The sequence below is a fragment of the Glycine max genome, chromosome 17, assembly GCF_000004515.6.
Source record: "Glycine max cultivar Williams 82 chromosome 17, Glycine_max_v4.0, whole genome shotgun sequence".
Lineage (NCBI taxonomy): Eukaryota > Viridiplantae > Streptophyta > Magnoliopsida > Fabales > Fabaceae > Glycine > Glycine max.
Window position 1 is genome coordinate 33,596,371 of NC_038253.2, and position 21,198 is coordinate 33,617,568.

At 34.1% G+C, this 21,198-nt stretch overlaps 1 protein-coding gene across 1 annotated transcript; it reads right to left on the minus strand.

Annotated features, from left to right (window-relative positions):
• Window positions 1–418: 418 nt before the first annotated feature.
• On the minus strand, window positions 419–8,876 carry LOC100810505 (pleiotropic drug resistance protein 1). Its single transcript, XM_041011045.1, has 24 exons — window positions 8,425–8,876; window positions 7,916–8,036; window positions 7,745–7,833; window positions 7,577–7,661; window positions 7,320–7,479; window positions 7,110–7,186; window positions 6,940–6,993; window positions 6,751–6,841; window positions 6,345–6,646; window positions 5,968–6,249; window positions 5,492–5,808; window positions 5,250–5,410; window positions 5,068–5,171; window positions 4,817–4,973; window positions 4,620–4,724; window positions 4,368–4,528; window positions 3,721–4,053; window positions 3,309–3,599; window positions 3,125–3,208; window positions 2,895–3,028; window positions 2,222–2,449; window positions 1,939–2,110; window positions 1,330–1,584; window positions 419–859 (listed from the first exon to the last, which is right to left on the minus strand). The coding sequence occupies exons 1-24, from the start codon at window positions 8,742–8,744 to the stop codon at window positions 602–604; spliced, it is 4,341 nt and encodes a 1,446-aa protein (XP_040866979.1). The 5' UTR covers window positions 8,745–8,876; the 3' UTR covers window positions 419–601.
• Window positions 8,877–21,198: the final 12,322 nt, after the last annotated feature.

Below are 21,198 nucleotides of genomic sequence, written 5' to 3' on the forward strand. Positions count from 1 at the left end.
CACAAAATCCCAACAAATTTACTTATTGAAAAATTAATCTGCAGCCCCTAGACTAACTCAAAGCTCCAAAGAATAGCCTTGATAGCCATAAATTTAATTTCCTAATCCACCACAGACCCTTTAAAAAGTGTGCGTGTGTGATCATTGAGAATTTCTATAAGCGAGGAAAAATAGAGTGTGGTAAATGACAATATTTCACATCTTATGAGGGTTGAATTTGATGTTAGTGTAGCACAATTGCAAAAGAGATTTTATATGTGGTGGAAAGGAATTGAGGTATATAAGAATGTACGCTTTTTTTATAGGAGGAGGCTGGGTGGTAGCTCAACGGTTGACTTAAGAGTTAAAACCTTTAGGGGGTTTCAATGCCTTGGTGTGAGGTGCCTAAGGCTTGCATGTCTAGTATTAATAAAACTTGAGTACAAGTGGAACATTGTATATACTATCAAAGAATCTTACAAATGAGTGCAAAATTCAATTCACACGTCACGACTAAACGTTTTTCATATAAATTATTCTGAATGAGATTTGAAACAATAAGCAAAATGCTTCAAATGGATGCATAAAAGCTGTAGATCGAGTGAGAAGCATTGCGATGATTTCATCGTTTTTGGAAGTTGAATACTTTGATTCCAAAGGCGAAGATAAGTGCAAACAACACTGAGAAACCGGCCACCACAATTGCAACTACCCCAAGAAATTCATGTTCAAACCCAAAATAACTCTTCACAAATTCTTCAACCCTTTGACCATTCTCAAGTTTGTCCCTGTTGTCTCCATATTGCGAAGCCACCAATCCGTTCAAGGTCCATGCAACAGGGCAGATCCAATAGTACCACTTCCACCATATGGGTATTCTCTGTAATTGTTTTCATATTCAAAGTTAGTTCATGTCATCCACACTAAACCAGAGAAAATGTCATGCAGACTAATATGATAATGTACTGATAATTACTGTATAATATAAGCTTAATTTCACTTTTTGGTCTCCCTACTTTTTTTTAAAATTTTATGAATTTCGATCTTCATTTATTTTTCACAAATTTGATCTATCACTATTTTATTTGTAAAATTTTGATCGTTTCATAACTTATCATCCAATTTTAATGAAAGATTCGGCATTACATTAGAGTGTCATGTAAGCATTTCCATTAATAGATGTTAAATTTTCAAATGAACCCAAAATTGCACAATTAAAATACTGTGAGATTAAATTTGCGAAAAAAATGATTAGTGGATGAAATTCGAAAAATTAAAAAAGTGGGAGAACCAAACTTGTGTGACATTGTTTTATAACATTTGAAGAGAAGATATAAGGTTGTAACTCACAGATAAGGGAATAATGAAGCCTGAGAAAAGGCTCCATATTGCATAGAATGCACTGGACAATATGGCAGCAACGTGTGCGTTGGGGGTAATGGCTAGGGTCATCATACCATAGAAGGTGAAGTATAAGAAAGTGAAGTACATGAAGAAAAGATACCACAAGAACTTTGATGTGGTCCAATCGAATCCCATCATGGCATATACTATAATTCCGTACATCAGGGTCTGAACCAAGATGTGGGGAAGTTCAATAATAACCTACAAAAATAAACAATTGTTAGAGTTCAACTCTTACAATTCATGAATAGCATTTTTTTTGTTTTTAGTTTTGTAATATGATTGGTAGAGAAAAACAGAAATGCTAGCAACACAGTATCTAATTAACACACTCTTTTTAACACTTTATTATTGACAAAAATTTATTAGAAAACAGAATTTTTTGGTTTTCACTTTTTATTTAATGAGGTTCTCACCATTTTATAGTCTTTAATCAATTTTAACCAAGCAGACAGTGTTAGAAGAAATGCGTTAGAGAGTGTGAGTAACACTCCTCAAAGAAACAATGTGTCATATGTCTTGTTCATTTTACATGTATTGAAGTTAGTACTTTACCTGTGCAAGTGCATATGGCAAAGCTGAATACATTCCAGCAGCTCTCTCTCTGTAGAAGACGGTTCTCTCTACCGCTATTATAGGCTGCACCGAGGCACCATTTTGTACTCCGATGAAGGTAACTGCAGCATACATTGAACCCATAGCATTGAAAAGATCTTGCTCTTTTCTCCTGTGATTTTCATTAATTTATAGTTATGAACCTACTTGGTAATAAGATTGTATAAATTCATTTTCACAACATTTTGTTTATTATGTCAATGTATTGTTTGCTTTCATATACCTTTTCAGGCCAATGTCCCAAAATATGATCCCAAATAATAATGCTATTAGCATTGTAAATAGGAGTCTAACTGCTGTATATGATGTGTTTCTCCAGTATGATAAATGCTGTTTCCATAGACAAACTTTACATTGTGTCACCAAAGTCTGTGAATACTGACTATCAAAGTGTAGATCCCTTGAACCTTCAGGAGGTATACTAAGCTCTTTGATCAATTGCTTGTTTCTCCTAAACAATTGGAAATATCAATAACTAACTGATCAAAATCCTTAAACACTATTGTACTAAAATCATAAGCTGAGAAATACGTGCATCTTAGGGCCCGTTTACTTCAGTTTTCATTTCCTATTTTCATCTTCTGATTGCACATTTTAATTACAAAATTGTGACCTTGTATTCAATCAATTTCCTGTTTTCAAAGATTTCTACAGTAGACAACGAAAACAACTGTTTTTTTGCTTGTTTTCTTTGTTTCCTGTACAAATTTTTGAAAGCAGGAAACAAATTGGAAACAAGATGGCAGTTTTGTAAATTAAAAGTGAAAACTGAAAAGGAAAGCAAAAGTAAACAAAATGAACTCAACAGCCTTTGGTTTGAAATATCTAAAGAAAAAAAAAAGAAACAAAATAACATCTGATTACCAATATTAATTGGATTTAGTAAGGAGTCTAACCGGTATAGTTCTGAGTTTCTGTACACATTGGTGAAGTTGACCTTAAGAGATGCTTCTGTGCCTGCTGATGTAACTTCCAACATCCAGGTTGCAGGATTATAACCTTCTTTGATCTTAGGAACTCCTTGAATAGCCTACATCAATCATGCACTATAGTGAATATGCTAAATTCACAATGCTACAGAAGCATCATATGTTATATGTGTTAATCTCATTTACACTAAATTCACCTCAAAGTACTGAATCAGATCGGAACAGTGGTGGCCTAATGGACCAGCATATATTTGCTCCCCTCCCAACTTCAAAAGTAACAGCTGAAAAAGTGGAGATTGTAGTGCTTATTTCTTTGAAAAAATAGTTTCCAAAAGGCCTACACAGAATTTATCCTCAATGTGAAGACTACTTAGTACTTACCTCATCAAAGGCATCAAATATATCAATACTTGGCTGGTGGATGGTGCAAACCACAGTTCGTCCCGTGTTCACGGTATTCCTCACGGTTCTCATTACAATTGCAGCTGCTCTAGCATCAAGGCCAGAGGTTGGCTCATCCATGAATATTATTGATGGGTTGGCTACTAGTTCAACAGCAATTGTAAGCCTCTTGCGCTGCTCGGTTGAAAGTCCATTCTCTCCTGGCAATCCAACAAGCGCTTCTCTTATTGAATTAAGCTCTACTAGCTCCATAACTTCCTCAATGAACATCTGCACCTCATAAAATTGAGTTCAACTTGATAAATAAAAGTACAAAACGGTGAAGACCGAGTTGTTTTCAGGTTTAAACTCATGAGTTCCATGATTCCATTCGGAAAGAAGAAAGTTGTACCTTTCTAGTTGCGTGATCAACTTCACGGGGTAACCGAAGCCATGCAGAATATAATAAAGATTCATAAACTGTAACATTAGGTGAGTGGATATCAAATTGTTCACAATATCCTGAGATGCGAGCAAATGTTTCTTGCCTCTTTGGGTACCCAGATATTGTGATACCTCCTTCAATATATCCACCAGTTTTCCTTCCAGCTAAAACATCCATTAATGTAGTCTTACCGGCACCACTTACGCCCATCAGAGCTGTTAGTACTCCTGGCCTAAAGACACCACTAACACCCTTCAAAAGTTCTAGACGTTCCTCAAAAACTCCTTGCTTTTTCATTTCCTATAATCAATATGTAGAAGAATTCTAATTCTTTTTTCCTTATGGAGATTGGATTGAAAGCAGAAGAAAATGATATTGAGATACACAAAATCATGGAAAAATGTTGTAGAAATATCTTGTTGCTGGGGTTACACAAAGAGAAGGATTAAAATACAAGGTGCAATGTTCGTTATTCAGACAAAACGCAGTGCTATAGCAGCTGTCTTGTCCATTGGGTGCAAAAAAAATTGAAGTAAACACTCAAATATATTTTAAATATAATCAATACCATACAAATAGAAAGATTACATCTTATAAAGAAATGTGTAAAGTACCTGTGGCATGTCTACAGAATATTTTATCTCATCAAATGTGAGAGATAGAGGTTGAAAAGGAAGAACCATACCCTTCCTTCCACTTCTGTTAGCTTTATCATCACTAAGTCTTCCAGAAAAAGATCTGGATGGTAAGTTTGCTTCTTCTACAATCTTTGTTTCTGACTCATCATCACATTCAATTGGTTATGACCATAATAAAAAAGCTCAAGCTAAAAATTTAGAAACTATAACTAGAGCTCAAGGACTCACCAGAAGAGATTTTTCCATTTGGTAATTGAATCAACTCTTCAGCTGTTGAAGCATTTCTCTCAATCAATTTCTCTTGGGATAGCCCTGCTTGATCCTTTCTGAATGCTGCAGAAGATCCAAGTAAGTCTTTGGTAGGAAAAGAGATCGAGTAAAGTTCTAGGCTTAAAAGATAGATGAAGATTGAAGAGAGTACTTACGACTTAGATATTGCAAAGCCAAGGTAAACAGGAAATTATACAAAAATACATAACCAATTAATGCTCCTACTCCAATCCAATACCAATAAGCTTCTGGGAAAAATCCACGAGTTTTCAGTATCAAAACTCCTAGTGTTTCATTGGAATTAGGAGTAACCTACAGTAATAACAAATTATCTCATGAATATATCATTCCAAGGCTCATTATTTCTCACGAAACTTATTCACCATTAGAAACAAAGAGGATTTACCTTTCTCCAACTATGACCAAGAAATTCATTCACAGCTATAGCATTCTGTCCATACATCAGTGGTGAGGACCAGTAACCCCACACAAACCATTTGTGCACATTCTCTGGCTCAAAGAACAGAATTATCATGATAAAGGTTCATTACACTAATCAACTTTGAAGTTACATTACCATTTTCTTACCTCGCGAAATCACAAATCCTCCCAAAACCAGAACTATAAGTAATGCAAAACTTCCAACAGTATTTGCAACTATAACATCCCTTCCGAATGCTGCCATCAACCGAAATAGCGAAGATGCCATCTGGTTAATGCACAGGATTATCAGGTACTGTTTTAAAAGCCTGCCAATAGAACTTCTCATTAGATTCCAAAATCAGTAACTGATAGCTTAATTAATCATTTGTGATGATGTGGCCTCTTGCCTCACAAAATTAGGATCAAAGCCAATGGCATAGTAAGAGATGCCTTCCCAAATAGCTACTTCTATGAGGGCAATTGGTATTTTGAGAATCCATGGGGGAAGAGAATAAGCCCATGCAGGATAGAAAAGAAGGTCCCTTTGCTTGTAAAAGACAGGAAGTTTCATGATGGCCATATTTAGCTCTGATATGCCATTGAACATCGCAACGGTGACAGCAAAGAAAAGGGCACCCATGTAAGTTCCTCCATCCTCCACCGTATTGCGATGCATCTTAGTTCGTAGAAATAATGTTGTTGTCATGACAGCTAAATAAATGAGCTGAAAAGGAAGAATAAGACATGCATAAGGATCCATAAAGAAAAGATATATAAGAAAAGGATACATGAAAGTTCAAACACTCTATTTAGACATTTTAGTGCTTGAATCTAGTTTCTAATCAGATGATATGAACATAATCAATCCTTGAATGTTTCTCACTTGTGTGACTTTGAATATGTAGACAAATGAATTTCTCTTCATAAGCAAAAATTCCCTGCTGGCACAAGCCCTCAGCAGCTCCTTTTTGTTAACACCATACTTCTTTGTGGTCAATACATTTGGATGGCATTTAGACTTGTCAAATGGACAGGCTAGCTCCTCTCCAAGATTTTGACCTATGTGAAATAGCTGGAATGCTTCAGTAAATTCCTTGACAGTGACAAAGCTATAAGGTTCATCTTTACGTGCCCAATATTGCCATTGATCCTTTATTGATGTCACCTGTTGCACCCCCACAATAACTAAATTAACCTTCTATAAAGAAAATCAAGAATAGAAAAGCTTTAAAAGCAACAGCAAGTGAATCACACTCATACTTCTTGCAAGAAGTCAGCAACTCCTTTTCTTTCAGGACACTTAAAACCCATTGATTCGAAAAACTCTACCACATTTTCTCTTGGTCCTTGGTACACGATTTGTCCATCCGTTAATAGTATTATATCATCAAAAAGTTCATAAGTTTCTGGTGCTGGCTGTAGCAGAGACACAAGTGCAGTTCCATTCAGAATATGGATGGATTGCCGGATAGAATTGATTATTTGAAAAGTTGTGGAACTGTCCAAACCAGTTGATATTTCGTCCATGAATAACACCTTTATAGGTCCAACCAGCATCTCCCCTTCATTATTCCGCAGAAACATTTTATTAATCAAACACTTTATAAGTTTCAAATTCCGGTTTAAAGCTTTTTTTGTCATGCTGTTCTTTATTAATAGAAATTACCTGTTGTGACTCTCTTTTTCTGCCCTCCTGAGATACCTCTTATCATTCCATCTCCTACCATAATGTCAGCACACACTTCAAGTCCCAAAATCTACATCATTTAAAAGGGGGAAACATGAAAAACCCTATGCAAGTTGTTGTTTTACAAGTCATCTATATTTCCTTTATTTGAAGAATCCGGACTTTTACCTTGAGAATATAATCAGTGACCACGCTCGTCCGTTGTCTTCCTAGTGCTGCAGCCTACACAGTTTTGAATGATTCACATGCACAGAAAAGAATACAGCTTCCTCACAATCCTCTGTATTCATCATTCACAACAAAGTTCAACACTTATTTGTCAAATCTTTTTTTCTCACCTTCATATAGGCATCAATATCAGGATCCGGTTTAATCTTTGCATGCTTCTCTCTTCTTAGTAGCTCAGCCAACATCTCTGTGAAGCAGTGAAATTCAAAACTCTGATTAAGAGAGCTTGAGAAGGTTGAGATTTAGAAAAAAGGGTTCAGTGTTTCTTTTTTTAATTTTATTTTCCTCATGCTTTTATTACTGAAAATGAAGCAACAAACCATAGTTCTGTCCAACCCCTTGGCATCTAGCTGAGAAAGCCAGAGTTTCTCTCACAGTCATTTCTCCAATGTGGTTATCATATTGACTTATATAAGCTGAAGTCCTTTGTGGCACAAACTCTTCAAGCCCATGCCCATTGTATGTTACTCTCCCTGAATGCTGAGTTTTCATCACCAATGATATATTAGTTATTATAATTAGAGAATTATTTTAGTTACTCTATCAAAGTTGTTATAATTAAAGTTTGCTGCCTTACATTCAAATCTTTATCAAGTTTTCCAGCCAACGCTAACAGCAAAGTGGTCTTTCCAGAACCTGGTGGCCCCAAAAGCAATGTCATTCTGCAAAAAGATCACTATCAGAACAAGAAAAATATTTAGCTAAAAGCTGTTTTTTTAGTAAAAACAAGAAGTGTTAAATTCACCTTCGAGGCTTTATGATTCCACTAACATTCTGAAGTATACGCAACGGTTTCTTTGGACTTGGAATTATGTGAAGATAATTTAAGAACCCCTTGGCAAAAAGAAGAGATCATTTTATAATCAAACAATCAGAGGTAAACCCAAGAAAGACAATATGCTCAAAATTGAATTACCTCAATTACATTAGCAAAAAAGTTCAGCATTGAAGGCAGTGCTCTTCCTCCAACATAAACTTGTGCTTCCACATTTATATGCTCAAATCTAACTTCAATTGTCGGAATATCAAGCCCAACTCTGCAAATTCAGTTCAACAGAACAGTCATGATTACAAGCATCTCAAATCATAACCACCAAATAGTTTCAAATCCACCAAACTATTGACAATTAAGGTTTTAAATTGCAGTCGTGAGCACAGTTTGTTCGTAATCTTCAATACTGGGGGGAATTGCAAACAAATAAAGCGGATGCAGTCACAGTTACACTAGAAAGGCCAAAATCACCGTTGCACACTGTTTTTTTAAAACTTTTTTTAAAATGCTTCCAAAAGAAACTATGCTTAAACAGTTCATGTTTTCAACTCTAAAATCACAAGAGTGAACAATTCAGCTCTTGTTAGAACTTTTTGCAAAAAGTGGTAATTCAATTGGTGAACTGTTGGGAAGTGATAAACAAGACTCTTTACCTGTCCATTCTTTCCCTGAGTTTCAGCAAGAACCTTTCATTATCTTCTTCTGCTATCTTCACAAGCCTCTCCACAATAATCTTTCTCTCTGTGAGGCCCAGTTGCTTGATGTCAACCTCTCTACCTTTCCCATCTTCATTGTTGAGTATGCTTCTCCGAATTCGAAGATATGTCGGGAGTCTCTCTATGGCTGCCCATTTGAGAGCCTCTTCGTCATCTTCGCGTTCAGATGTTGAGAAAACATCCATGCTGTTGTTCCTCCATATGTTAGAGCCACTGGCTCTTGCACTATCAACTCTGGATATGTCACTGCTCTCCATTGATCTCACACAAACTACAACTGAAATATTAGTGATGCCAAACTTTGAGCATGTCTTTCCTCTTGATTCTAATGTCAGAAATGATTCTTGTTTCTCTCTTTTTCAAGAATGTATTTGCTTCGTATTTAGTTATTTATGCAGGAATATTATTACTTAATACTACTATTGAATAGTTTACGTAACAAAAGCGTTTATAATACACTCTATGATGTTACCTTTCTTACTCACTTTTTCTTGTTGACTAAAATTCACCTAAGTTTCGATAATATGTAGTCATATTTCCCATTTGACAGTTATACAATTAGTGGGACTAGTGAATTTCAACTAACAAAACGAAAGTATTAGTGAGTGTATAAGACTAAATTAGTGGGACTAGTAGAGCAAAATGGTGTACATTATGGTGTACACTATGTTGCTGCTAAACAAAATGGTATTGATCAATGTAGTGGTGTAGTGGGGTAGGTGGTCAAAAGTTTAAGTCTACTGGACACCTAGGTTGGTGATACTGCAATGGAGGTGACGGAGGTGTCGTTGGTCTGCCAGCACCCTCGTCATCGCTTTGGTCATCACTTTGGTTATTGCTATCCTCATTGATGTGATCAAAGAACTATTGGTCCTCATCCTCACTAAAATCATTCATGTTTTCATCATGAAATTGTGTAATGGGATCTTCGTTAGTGTAACATCCCATTTTTCGTAAGCCAATTTAAAAAGAATTTTTATTTTTAAATAAATAAAGTTTTTGAAAAATGATCAAGTTTTTATAAATAAATAAATAATGAGAAATAATGATTTGAAGGGAAAAAAAGGATATTTGATTTATTCATTTGATAGGAAATAAAATAGAGTTCTTTATTTTTATAAAATATTAAAGATAAATAAATAGAGTAATAATAAGTTGTGTGTACCCTAGGTATAAATAGCTATGTTAGGTCAGTTTTCAACGATGCCTCTTCTTTCCCTCATTTTCGTTTTTTCCCCTTCTCCTCTCAAAATCTTTTCTTTTTTCCGTAGCCCACCAAACCCGTCTCAGAAAAATGAAGATCTCGGACTAATTCACCGTTGGATCGTTATGAAATTTGAGCACCACGTTCGCAACCCAATTCCGAGCATTCTCACCGCTGGGAATTTCGATATTATGTTTTGTTGGTTAATTTTGAAAATCGAGATAATACTTGGATAAATCTGAAGTCGTGTATAACACTTTCAGATTGAATCAAATTTCGGGGTTCAACCAAAATTGTTCAATCGGATAAAATCAGAAGATTATAATTCAAGAGTTTTGTTTTGGTCTTGTATGTTTTGTCACACCTTACTGCTTTCTGAACCAGAATGATTATTTATAATCAAAGAACAGGTGGTTTTTGGCGGTTGATGGAAGTTTTTTCTATTTTAAAAATTGCCGTTGATGGAAGTTTTAGTAACTTCCATGTAACTTCCAACCGTTGATGGAAGTTTTTGTAACTTCCATGTAACTTCCAACCGTTGATGGAAGTTTTAGTAACTTCCATGTAACTTCCAACCGTTGATGGAAGTTTTAGTAACTTCCATGTAACTTCCAACCTTTGCCTAAACCGAACATCTCGTTATTACATTAAAATAAGCGTGCACTCTTATTTTAACATAATAAAGAGATCAATTACACTAAAATGTCCAACAAACCTCCCCCATTTTAGTGTAATTACCGATCAAATCACCAAAGTCATAACATACCACAAAGTACTGCATAGATGAAATATCGTGACGATTGAATTTCATCTTAGCAAATTATACGTTTCAAATATTCGAATATCAGGGTGTCACTAAGGATTGAACCCTTTCTATTCATAATGAATACATGAAGATAATCTGCACAATAGTTTATAACATTACTCTTGCTCGACACTAGTTTTACTAGCCTGTGTCCCTATCCTTCATAAGCATATCAAAGCCAAGTCCCAGCTTCTTGAAGCGGCTAAACTTCATGCTTATATAGGTAGTCCTTTTCTTTCTTGCACCTGTAAATGCAATTTTTCAAAAGAACCATTGAGAAGTTATACTTCAACCTCCTTAACTTACAGAACCGAACACATTCCTTTTGGGATACTTTCGATGATGTGTTCCAATCTCTACATGTTAAGCTTTCCACATTGAATTCAGCACCTAATGTCATATTAGATGGGAATTGGGTATCTTAACATAAGAGATTTCAGATGGACTTTAATCCTAATCCCACAGCCGACCTTTTCACGAGATCTCTACTTAACCCTTTGGTTAAATGATCGGCCAAATTATGCTGAGTTCTCACAAACTCCACTGATATCACACCATGCATGATTAACTCCCGAACCATGTTGTGTCTAACACCCAAGTGTCTAGACTTCCCATTATACACTTGACTATATGCCTTAGCCAAAGTTGCCTGACTATCACACCTGATAGACATGGGAGGTATAGGTTTGGGCCACAATGGAATCTCATAGATCAGATTTCTTAGCCACTCAGCTTCTTTACTAGCTGTTGCTAAAGCTACAAATTCAGATTCCATTGTTGAATTTGTAATGCAGGTCTGTTTCTTGGATGCCCAAGAGATAGCACCTCCTCCAAGGAGGAATACCCAACCACTTGTGGATGAATAATCCTCCATATTGGTTATCCAACTTGCATCAGAATAACCTTCAATAACCGAAGGAAATCCAGTATATGTCAAACCATAATCAATGGTTCCCTTTAAGTATTTGAATACTCTATTCATAGCTTGCCAATGATGAGAACTAGGATTACTTGTAAACCTACTGAGTTTAGCAACAGCATAAGCTATATCAGGCCTAGTACTAATCATTGCATACATGAGGGATCCTATCGCCCTTGAGTATTCAAGTTGAGACACTGCTACACCTTTATTAGGTAATAGCTTCAGGTTAGGATCAATGGGAGTACTTACCGGAGAACAATCTTTAAAATTAAATTTCTCCAATATCTTCTCAATATAATGTGATTGAGAGATGGATATACCATTGTTTCCACGTTTGATCTTTATTCCTAAGATCACATCCGCCTCCCCCATATCTTTCATATCAAACTTAGAAGACAAAAATGCCTTAGTTTCATCAACTTGATCTTGGTCGGTACCAAAGATCAACATGTCGTCTACATACAGACAAATGATAACTCCTTTGCCATGAGTATCAAACTTGCTGTATAGACATTTATCTGCTTGGTTTATAACAAAACCACTAGACAACACAACCTCATCAAATTTTTGATGCCATTGCTTAGGCGCTTGTTTCAAGCCATAAAGAGATTTCATCAGTTTACACACCTTATTTTCATTTCCTGGCATAACAAACCCTTTAGGTTGTTTCATGTATATCTCTTCATCCAATTCACCATTTAAGAATGCAGTTTTCACATCCATTTGGTGAATCATCAGATTGTGGATAGCAGCAAGTGCTAACAACAGTCTAATAGTGGATATCCTAGCAACAGGAGCATATGTATCGAAAAAATCAATACCCTCCTTTTGCCTAAAGCCTTGGATAACCAATCTGGCTTTGTACTTGTCAACAGTACCATCCACTTTCATCTTTCTCCTAAAGATCATCTTACATCCTAATGGCTTACATCCAGGAGGTAAGTCAACCAATTTCAAGGTATTATTTTGCATGATGGAATCCATCTCACTTTGGATTGCTTCTTTCCAGAATACAGCATCCCTTGAAGCCATTGCTTCACTAAAAGTCTTTGGGTCTTCCTCAACATTAAGGCAATATTGATATTGAAATTCAATATCATTCCTTGACCCTTCAACCAAATAGAGTTGAAAGTCATCACCAAATGACTTAGCCTTTCTTACTCTCGTACTCTTTCTAGTTTCAGTACTAGTTGAAGGTATATCCTCAATATTAACTGAGACTTTCGACATGGAATTCATGTCCTTTGGCCTAGGTATAGATGTAAACCTTTGTTCATCAAAGATAGCATCTCGTGACTCTATAACCGAGTTCACAGCAACATAATCATTAGATTCTAGCACATAGAATCTATATGCTTTAGAATATTCAGCATATCCAATAAATATGCAATCTATACCTCTTTCACCTATGGTTTTCCTTTTAGGTTCTGTAAGCCTGACTACAGCCCTACATCCCCAAATTTTGAGATAACTCAAATTTGGTGTCTTTTTGTGCCAAAGTTCATATGGGGTAACCTTATTCCTTTTGTTAGGAATTCGGTTCAACAAGTAACAGGCTGTCAACATAGCCTCACCCCAAAATCCTTCACTTAAACCCGAATAGGATAACATGGAATTCACCATTTCTTTCAAGGTTCTATTCTTCCTTTCGGCTACACCATTCTGTTGTGGTGTATAGGGAGCTGTAGTTTGATGTATTATTCCAGTAGATTGAAAATAAACCGGATCATAATACTCACCTCCCCTATCCGTATGAAGAGTTTTGATTAGCCCATTTTGATGAAGTTCTACCTCTTTCTTATAAATTTTAAATTTATCAAGAGCTTCATCTTTTGTATTTAATAAATATACATAACAATACCTTGATGCATCATCAATAAAAGTAACAAGATATTTTTTATGACCTAATGATGGAGTAGCATGCAAATCACACAAATCACTATGAATAAGGTCTAAGACTTTAGTCTCACTTTTAACACCCTTAAAAGGTTTCCTAGTGATCTTGGTCAACATGCAAGTTTTTCATTTTTCAATGTTCATATCAAAAGGAGGAATCATACTTGTTTTTGACATATCTTTTAATCTTTTGTAATGAACATGTCCTAATCTAGCATGCCAAATTTCTGATTTTGTCATATTAGTTATAGAACTACACGAGGCCATACAAACAGATTCATGAACAAAAGGAACATCAATGTTTAATTTAAACATTCCATTACAACGATAACCAAATCCAACAAACGAACCATGTCTTGACAAGATGTACTTGTCACTTTCAAGTACTTGTTTGAAACCACAATTATTTAAAACCATACCAGACAATAAGTTCTTACGAATACCAGGTACAAATAAGACATTATCCAAATACAAACTTTTTCCGGAAGTAAAAACTAAATTCACACATCCTAATCCTAGGATTGGTTCAGTTGCAACATTGCCCATCTTCACAATAGAGCCATCATCGATTGGTCTAAATTCCTTGAACCAACGACGATCTTTGCACACATGGCTTGTTTCTCCCGAATCAAACCACCAAGCAACGTCATCATCCTGCACATAGAATGCATCAGATATTAGTGATACATAATTTGAATTCGTATTCGAATTAAAATTATTCACTACAATCTGACCTTGTTGCTTTTCAGGATCATTAGACCCACTTGGACCAGCCTTGTTCTTTCCTTTGAACACCCGGCAATCACTCTTTAAATGACCAGGTTTCCCACACTTCCAACATGACAATTTTGTCTGTTTGTTTGGACCTTTGTTCTTATTTCCTTGAAATTTTCGTTTGTTACCTTTAGCATTGTAATTTTGCTTAACTGTTCCACTTTCCTCTACCATATTAACGGAAGAGGAACCTGCTACGGTTTTATCATTGACTTTGTCAATTTCCTGAGCCCTCAGCGACTCCTCAATCATGAAATGACTACCGAGTTGAACCAGAGTCAACTCTTCCTTCTTATGTTTCAAGGTATGCTTGAAGTCTTTCCAAGAAGAAGGCAGTTTATCAATTATAGATGAAACTGCAATGGATTCATCCATTTTCAAATCATGTTGAGTAAACTGACCCAAAATCCGCAGCAGTTCATTATATTGCTCCATAACAGGCCTCGAATCAATCATTTTGTAATTAAAGAAATTACTAACTAAGAATTTGTTACTTGAGGCATCTTCTGCCATATACTTGGATTCAAGAGAGTCCCATAATTCCTTAGCAGACTCAACATTTTGATAAATATCAAAGAGAGAGTCAGACATACCGTTCAGAATGTGTCCACGACAAATGTAATCGTCGTTCTCCCATTTCGAACGCTTCCTTGTTTGATCCAAAGTTTCGTCTTCCATATACACCGGCATCGGTGTACTCAGCACATACACCACATTCAATGTTGTCAAGAGAAAGTGCATCTTCTTCTGCCATCTTCTGAAATCCTGCCCTTCAAACTTGTCCAACTTCGCAAACTTGCTTGTCATCTTCGAACTATCGTTCGTCATCTCAAAAGATTTGATTCAATCTTTTGTTGGTTAATTTTGAAAATCGAGATAATACTTGGATAAATCTGAAGTCGTGTATAACACTTTCAGATTGAATCAAATTTCGGGGTTCAACCAAAATTGTTCAATCGGATAAAATCAGAAGATTATAATTCAAGAGTTTTGTTTTGGTCTTGTATGTTTTGTCACACCTTACTGCTTTCTGAACCAGAATGATTATTTATAATCAAAGAACAGGTGGTTTTTGGCGGTTGATGGAAGTTTTTTCTATTTTAAAAACTGCCGTTGATGGAAGTTTTAGTAACTTCCATGTAACTTCCAACCGTTGATGGAAGTTTTTGTAACTTCCATGTAACTTCCAACCGTTGATGGAAGTTTTAGTAACTTCCATGTAACTTCCAACCTTTGCCTAAACCGAACATCTCGTTATTACATTAAAACAAGCGTGCACTCTTATTTTAACATAATAAAGAGATCAATTACACTAAAATGTCCAACATGTTTGAGCTGAGAGAAATACCTTTCGCATCGTAACTTTTTCCTTTCCCACAGAAACCCAAGATGGTCTCAGTAAAACTACGATCCTGGTTTCACTAACTGTTGGATTTTCATGAAATTTTGATATGTGGTTCACGGTTCAGTTCCGCACATCTTCATCATTGGGATTTGTGAGATAATATTAAAGGAGAGAGAAAAAGGAACCGCACCAAGACAGTACAAGTAGAGGCTTCAATTCCTTCCTTGTCTCTCTAACGTTTGAGAATTCTATTGGAGCAGTTAGAGGAAAAAATTGGAGAAAACTCAGGGAATCGCTAGAGATGCTGCTATCGCTGTCTGAAGACATGTGAGCCCGCTTAGAGGTAAGGGATGAGTTATTCACAATTGAGGATTAGTGAGAACATGTGTAGGGATCCTTAGAGATATCAATTGGAATGAGTTTTTGGGTGTTTTTGCAATTTTCATTTTATCCTTATAATTATTACAGTGAATTATATATGTTTGATGAATCAGTTGATGTTCCAATGAGAAATTGTTGTGAAATTGATGTGTTCTTGTGTTTAGTGTGAACTCCTTAGAAAAATTAATCTATTTTTATTAACGTAAATTATATTTTAAATAATATTATTTAATGACTTATTTTATACAAATTATTATCTTGTTCTAATTTTTCTACAACGATGATCAGCATGTTATGTGTATATAATTATTGTAATACTAGAATAATAAATTAAAGAAAATGGTAAGGTTAATGCCTAGTGGTAATTTCTTTCGATGTAATATTAAATTAATTGTTATAGAAATTCTTTGATTAAAAATAATGTAGTTTAATTTACTATATACATATACATATATATGTTTTGTATCATGCAAATATTATTATTATGTGATGTGTATATAAGTTATAAGGTGTAATAAGTTATTATAATGGTATTATAATATTATTGTGAAGATTGAGTAGTACAAAGTTGAATGTGTCAATTTGCGAGATACATGTAAAAATGAGATGGTTGATGTGATATTATGAGATGTTAAATTGTGGGCATGATATTTAATTGTGAATAAGTGTGTGTGTTTCACACTTGATGTGACAATAATTATATTGTGAACTATGAATTATACAATAAGCCGACCAGTGTTATCTTGATAAAAGCGTTGATGCGCAGTGTTTAAGAGAAAGTGTAGGTTTCCTATTCAGGAACCAGTGTTAAATTGTAGCACAATGTGTTAAACGTGTTTGAAACACGAGTGTGAGGTCGTGAGTATTGTATAATTCATGAGCAGTGCTTATAAATCAAATATGTGATGAATTGTGGAATAATATGTTGTCTTGAGATTATAATTTTGTTATTGAGATTGAGTAAAAGTGTAAAGTAGAACAGGTGTTGAATTGTGAGATACGTGAAAACATGTGATGGTGGATTGTGACATTATGAGATGTGAAATTGTGAATAAGTGTGTGATTAACTCTTGATGTGACATTATTTGTGTTGTAAGCTGTGAATTGTACAATAACCCGACCAGTGTTATCTTGAGAAAAGTGTAAATTCGCAGTGTTAAAGAGAAAGTGTAGGTTTCCTATTTAGGAACCAGTGTTAAATTGTAGCGCAATATGTTGTACGTGTTTAAAACACGAGTGTGAGGTCGTGAGTATTGTATAATTCACGAGCAGTGTCTGTGTGCTAAAATGATTTTAGGGGCTGGACCTAAATCAGGAGGGAGAGGCCCTGACGGACTCTTCGGAGTGTACGCCTTGGGGGTCACCGGGTTTGAGTGCTTCTTTAAGCCTATGTTGATCCCATATGGTTGGAGCATTCTCGCAAAACATCGTGACCCTGACCGGTCTCCCTATGATCTTACTTAGTGAGAGTGACCTGACAAACTCATTGTGTGGTGTGTCTTGTTATGTACTCCTAAGCGCCCCAGGGTGGTTTTTCACTGACATGGTACCACATTGCATATAGGCTTGAGTCTTAGCATAACTGCCTCATGCGCTTGCTAATTATTTATTATAAAATTGATGTGTTATTATGTCTTAATCAGAGCGTGTGATTCTTGTGTAATGTGATTGATGGATGAAAAGTGAACTTTGAATGACAAAGTGGTGAAATTACATGAATTACGTGTAAGTAAGCTTTATTTGAGTTATATGATATGTATATCTAGTTTTCTTGTTTCTCTATTAGTTAGGAATATGATAACTCACTCCCCATGTGTTGTTTGTGTTTGGATCCTATGATGATCTTGAACTTTGTATTCGGGGGAGCAGATGACTAGGTGAATTGCTTTAAGGAACCTTGTGCTGAAGGACGTCGAGACATAACGCTCTGATAGGATGTGGCATTGGGGTATAGGGTTTTATATTAATTGTATGAAGTCTTAGACGGTCTTGTTTGAACCGAGATGACTTTATTATTTATTTGGACAAGTTTGAATATGATGTAGAAGAAAGTGAATGTGAGCTTTTTATCCCTTTGAAAGGCTTGTATTTAAAAATGTAAAAAATACTTTTAATTAATATTTGAATTTTTATTCCTTTGTTAGTATATATGTGAGGGGTAGAGGGTGTCACCGTTAGCGATGGGATGTTCATTTCGGTTTGATGTTTGCGTGGTTGTTGTGAAGGGGGCGTAAAGGGATATGAAGGATGGTTTTGTTGGTCAAAGGAGGTTTGTTGTGCATAAAAAAAATATGGATTTTCGGATAATAGTTGTGTGTATGAAGTATAAATGTCAAAGGGGTCTTGTATTTCAAGGTTGTTGTATGAAGATACTAGATTATTGAAGTCTAGGTTATTATAGGGTAATTGTTTGCGGAGGCGGTAGTTGTTGTTGTGAACATTAGGGTTGTGATGATGATGGTTATGGTTGAAGAATAAGGTTAGTAACATCATAGAATTAGGTGGAATTCAATTGTGGATTCTGAAGAATTGTTTCCATCGCACCTCTAAGATCGTTATTGTCTTGTAGTTGTGCTGAAATATAATGTGTCTGACCCTGATTAAATGAAATAGGGACACGAAATAACAATTGAGCAACTTTTTCAGTTGCTCGAGTAGGAAGACGATTGTTAATTTTTTTAATAAATTGTGTAAACGTGATAGAACAACTGACGTAAATAAATATTGGGTTTGCAGATGTGTACACCGATCCACAAACTGGGTCGTCTGCAATGTGACCATTGTGGTAAATGATGGTCGAAATTTTTTTAGGCCTACGAGGCCTTAAGTAGGGGTTTAGCCACTCATGATCATTGATGATTTTACAATGAGAGGGGGTGAAGTAAAGAAATAATAACAAAAAAGAGAGGAAGAGTTCTCTAGCTTTAGGGAGTAGTGAAAGTGCTATGAGACTCAGTGGCTTGACTCCCTTCTTATAGTCGCTGCTGCCGTGGACTTGGACCTGGTACCAAAAAATCTTCCTTATTTATATTTTTGAAATCTTTTGGATTTGTTTTGCTTTTCTTTTCATATCTCCAAGTGATAGATAATAAAAATAAAAATATCCATTCATATCATTTAAGCAAAAAATAACTGCTAATTAAATATTTTTAAAGATATTTTCAATATATTTTTATTAAAAAATAACTCATATTTAGCAGTTATCATCCATCAAATACCAGGGATATATCGCAGTCGACATTGACAACACTCGGAAGACATATATCCTGCACAACATATTTCAGGTCATCATTAGTTTTGTCATGTTTGTGCTATAATTGTATTTTTTAATATGTTTCATTATTTTCGACTATCATCTCAATTACTACTCTTTGAAATTTTATGTCTATTGTTGATAGATGTATCAATTGTTTTTTTACTGTGTTTTTTAGTTTGTTTTAATACGACTAACTAATTTTCTTATTTTTTTTAATTAACGAACATAAAAAAATATCAACAACATATAAATTTAACTACAGAAGTACATACAACGTAACTAAAAAATTATACTCTAATTTTATCCAATTTTTTTATTTTTCTATATCTGTATATTTTTCTTTAAAAAATATAAAAAAAAACAAAATTATAAAATTTAATTTAATAAATAAGTAATTTTAAAACCAATTAAAAAATTATATAATATAATATTTATTTTATAATATTTTAAATTAAAAAAAAAACATAAAGGAAAGAGAGTGTATTCACCTTCATACAAAAGCACAAAGTTATTCATGGAACTAGTGTAGATTGTGCATCCATTTCAAACACAAAGTCCAAAGCAGTGTAGATTTGAAATTAAATTACAAAGTAGTGTAGATTGAAAAAAAAAAAACAGGAGAGAGATAGTATATTTACGAAAAAAACCACCATATCTATTTACGGACTAGCTTGTGGTCATCAGTTATAACAATAAATTTAGTTTACTAATTGTAAAATGTTTAATTACTTAAATGTATCAACAGACTCCTTTCACCATATATATATATATATATATATCATGTTTCATACAAGAATTGTGAGAATGAAAATAATTAATCTTAACTATTAAATTAAAATTAAAACATTTTAAATTTAAATTAAAACTTTATTTGATTATAAAATCTCTAAAATATTTACTCATTCCATCATTTTTTCAACTCATTCACGTTTCTTAATAGAAAAAATAGTTATCACATTAAATTTATCAATTATTTATACTATCATTTCAAAATTATCATTTTATTCTCTTTCTCTAGTCACTTACTTGTTTTTTTATTAATGTTTAAAAATAGAATAATTAAGTAAGAGTATCTAAAAAAATAATTAATACATCTAAAAATTAAAAAATGAACTTATAAAAAGAAATAAACAAACTTTTGAAAATAATCTTTTAATTAGGAGGGAGGGAGTACCAAATAGAAAATTAAATTTATGTTGTAATTTATGTAATGATTGTCATCACAATTATCATCATCACTAGCCTTATCGATGCTCACTATAATCATGATTGTTGCCACCAACTTAATTTTTACTGTTTTTATCAAAATTAATTTAGAACTCGGACATGAAATTATTAAGTTGAAATAACTTGTGTTAATTGATCCACATTGTTAAGTCAACTGATTTATACATTTAATAATAATAAAATAAAAAAACTATCTGCCTACTCAGCTATAACATGTCATTAACAGGAAAAACAGTTAAATATGGATTGCTGGGTAAATTTCAGAATATAAATTGAACGTATTTGTGGATTTTTGACTTGGTAATGTGGCTAAGTTGAAAACTAGACATGTTAATTAGGATATTCCAGTCCACTAGGATCCGGAACAGCAGAATATGGCTGGGGCATAACAGAGATCTCTACCTTGTTTTAGACTTAATTAAATAATTAAATAACTAGACAAACCAAATCATTGCGTAGACAATATATTAAAAATAATCCACTAATATGTTAATTTTGTGGATAACATCATATCAACATTTTCTGACTTGAACATATATAAAAATAAAATAAAAATAAAAAAATATGACTTTGTGTTTTGCACCTATATTTAAGAAATGTAAAGAATTGGCTGACAAAACACTTATTATTTGTGCGCGCGTGTGAAATTAATATAATTAATAAAAGTCAATTTCATGTAAGTCGAATTAACTCAAATTAAAAAATAATTTATTTTCAAATAGGACAGATTTTTTATATGCATGTTTATAATTATAAAGTGAAATTTAAATCAAATTGATAAGTTTTTTTATAACTTCGCAAACAAATAGTCTTGTTTAAAAATCAAAATAAATTTAATAAATAACTTTTCAAATATTGTTTTTATAAATAAAAGTCTGCGAATGTCATCTTATTTATGAAA

Coding starts and splice junctions, on each gene's coding strand:
- LOC100810505 (XM_041011045.1), bottom strand. CDS start 8,744: ATGGAGAGCAGTGACATATCCAGAGTTGATAGTGCAAGAGCCAGTGGC. Junction 8,037..8,424: donor CTCAGGGAAAGAATGGACAG/GTAAAGAGTCTT, acceptor CTGAATTTGCAG/AGTTGGGCTTGATATTCCGA. Junction 6,250..6,344: donor TTGCTGACTTCTTGCAAGAA/GTATGAGTGTGA, acceptor GGGGTGCAACAG/GTGACATCAATAAAGGATCA.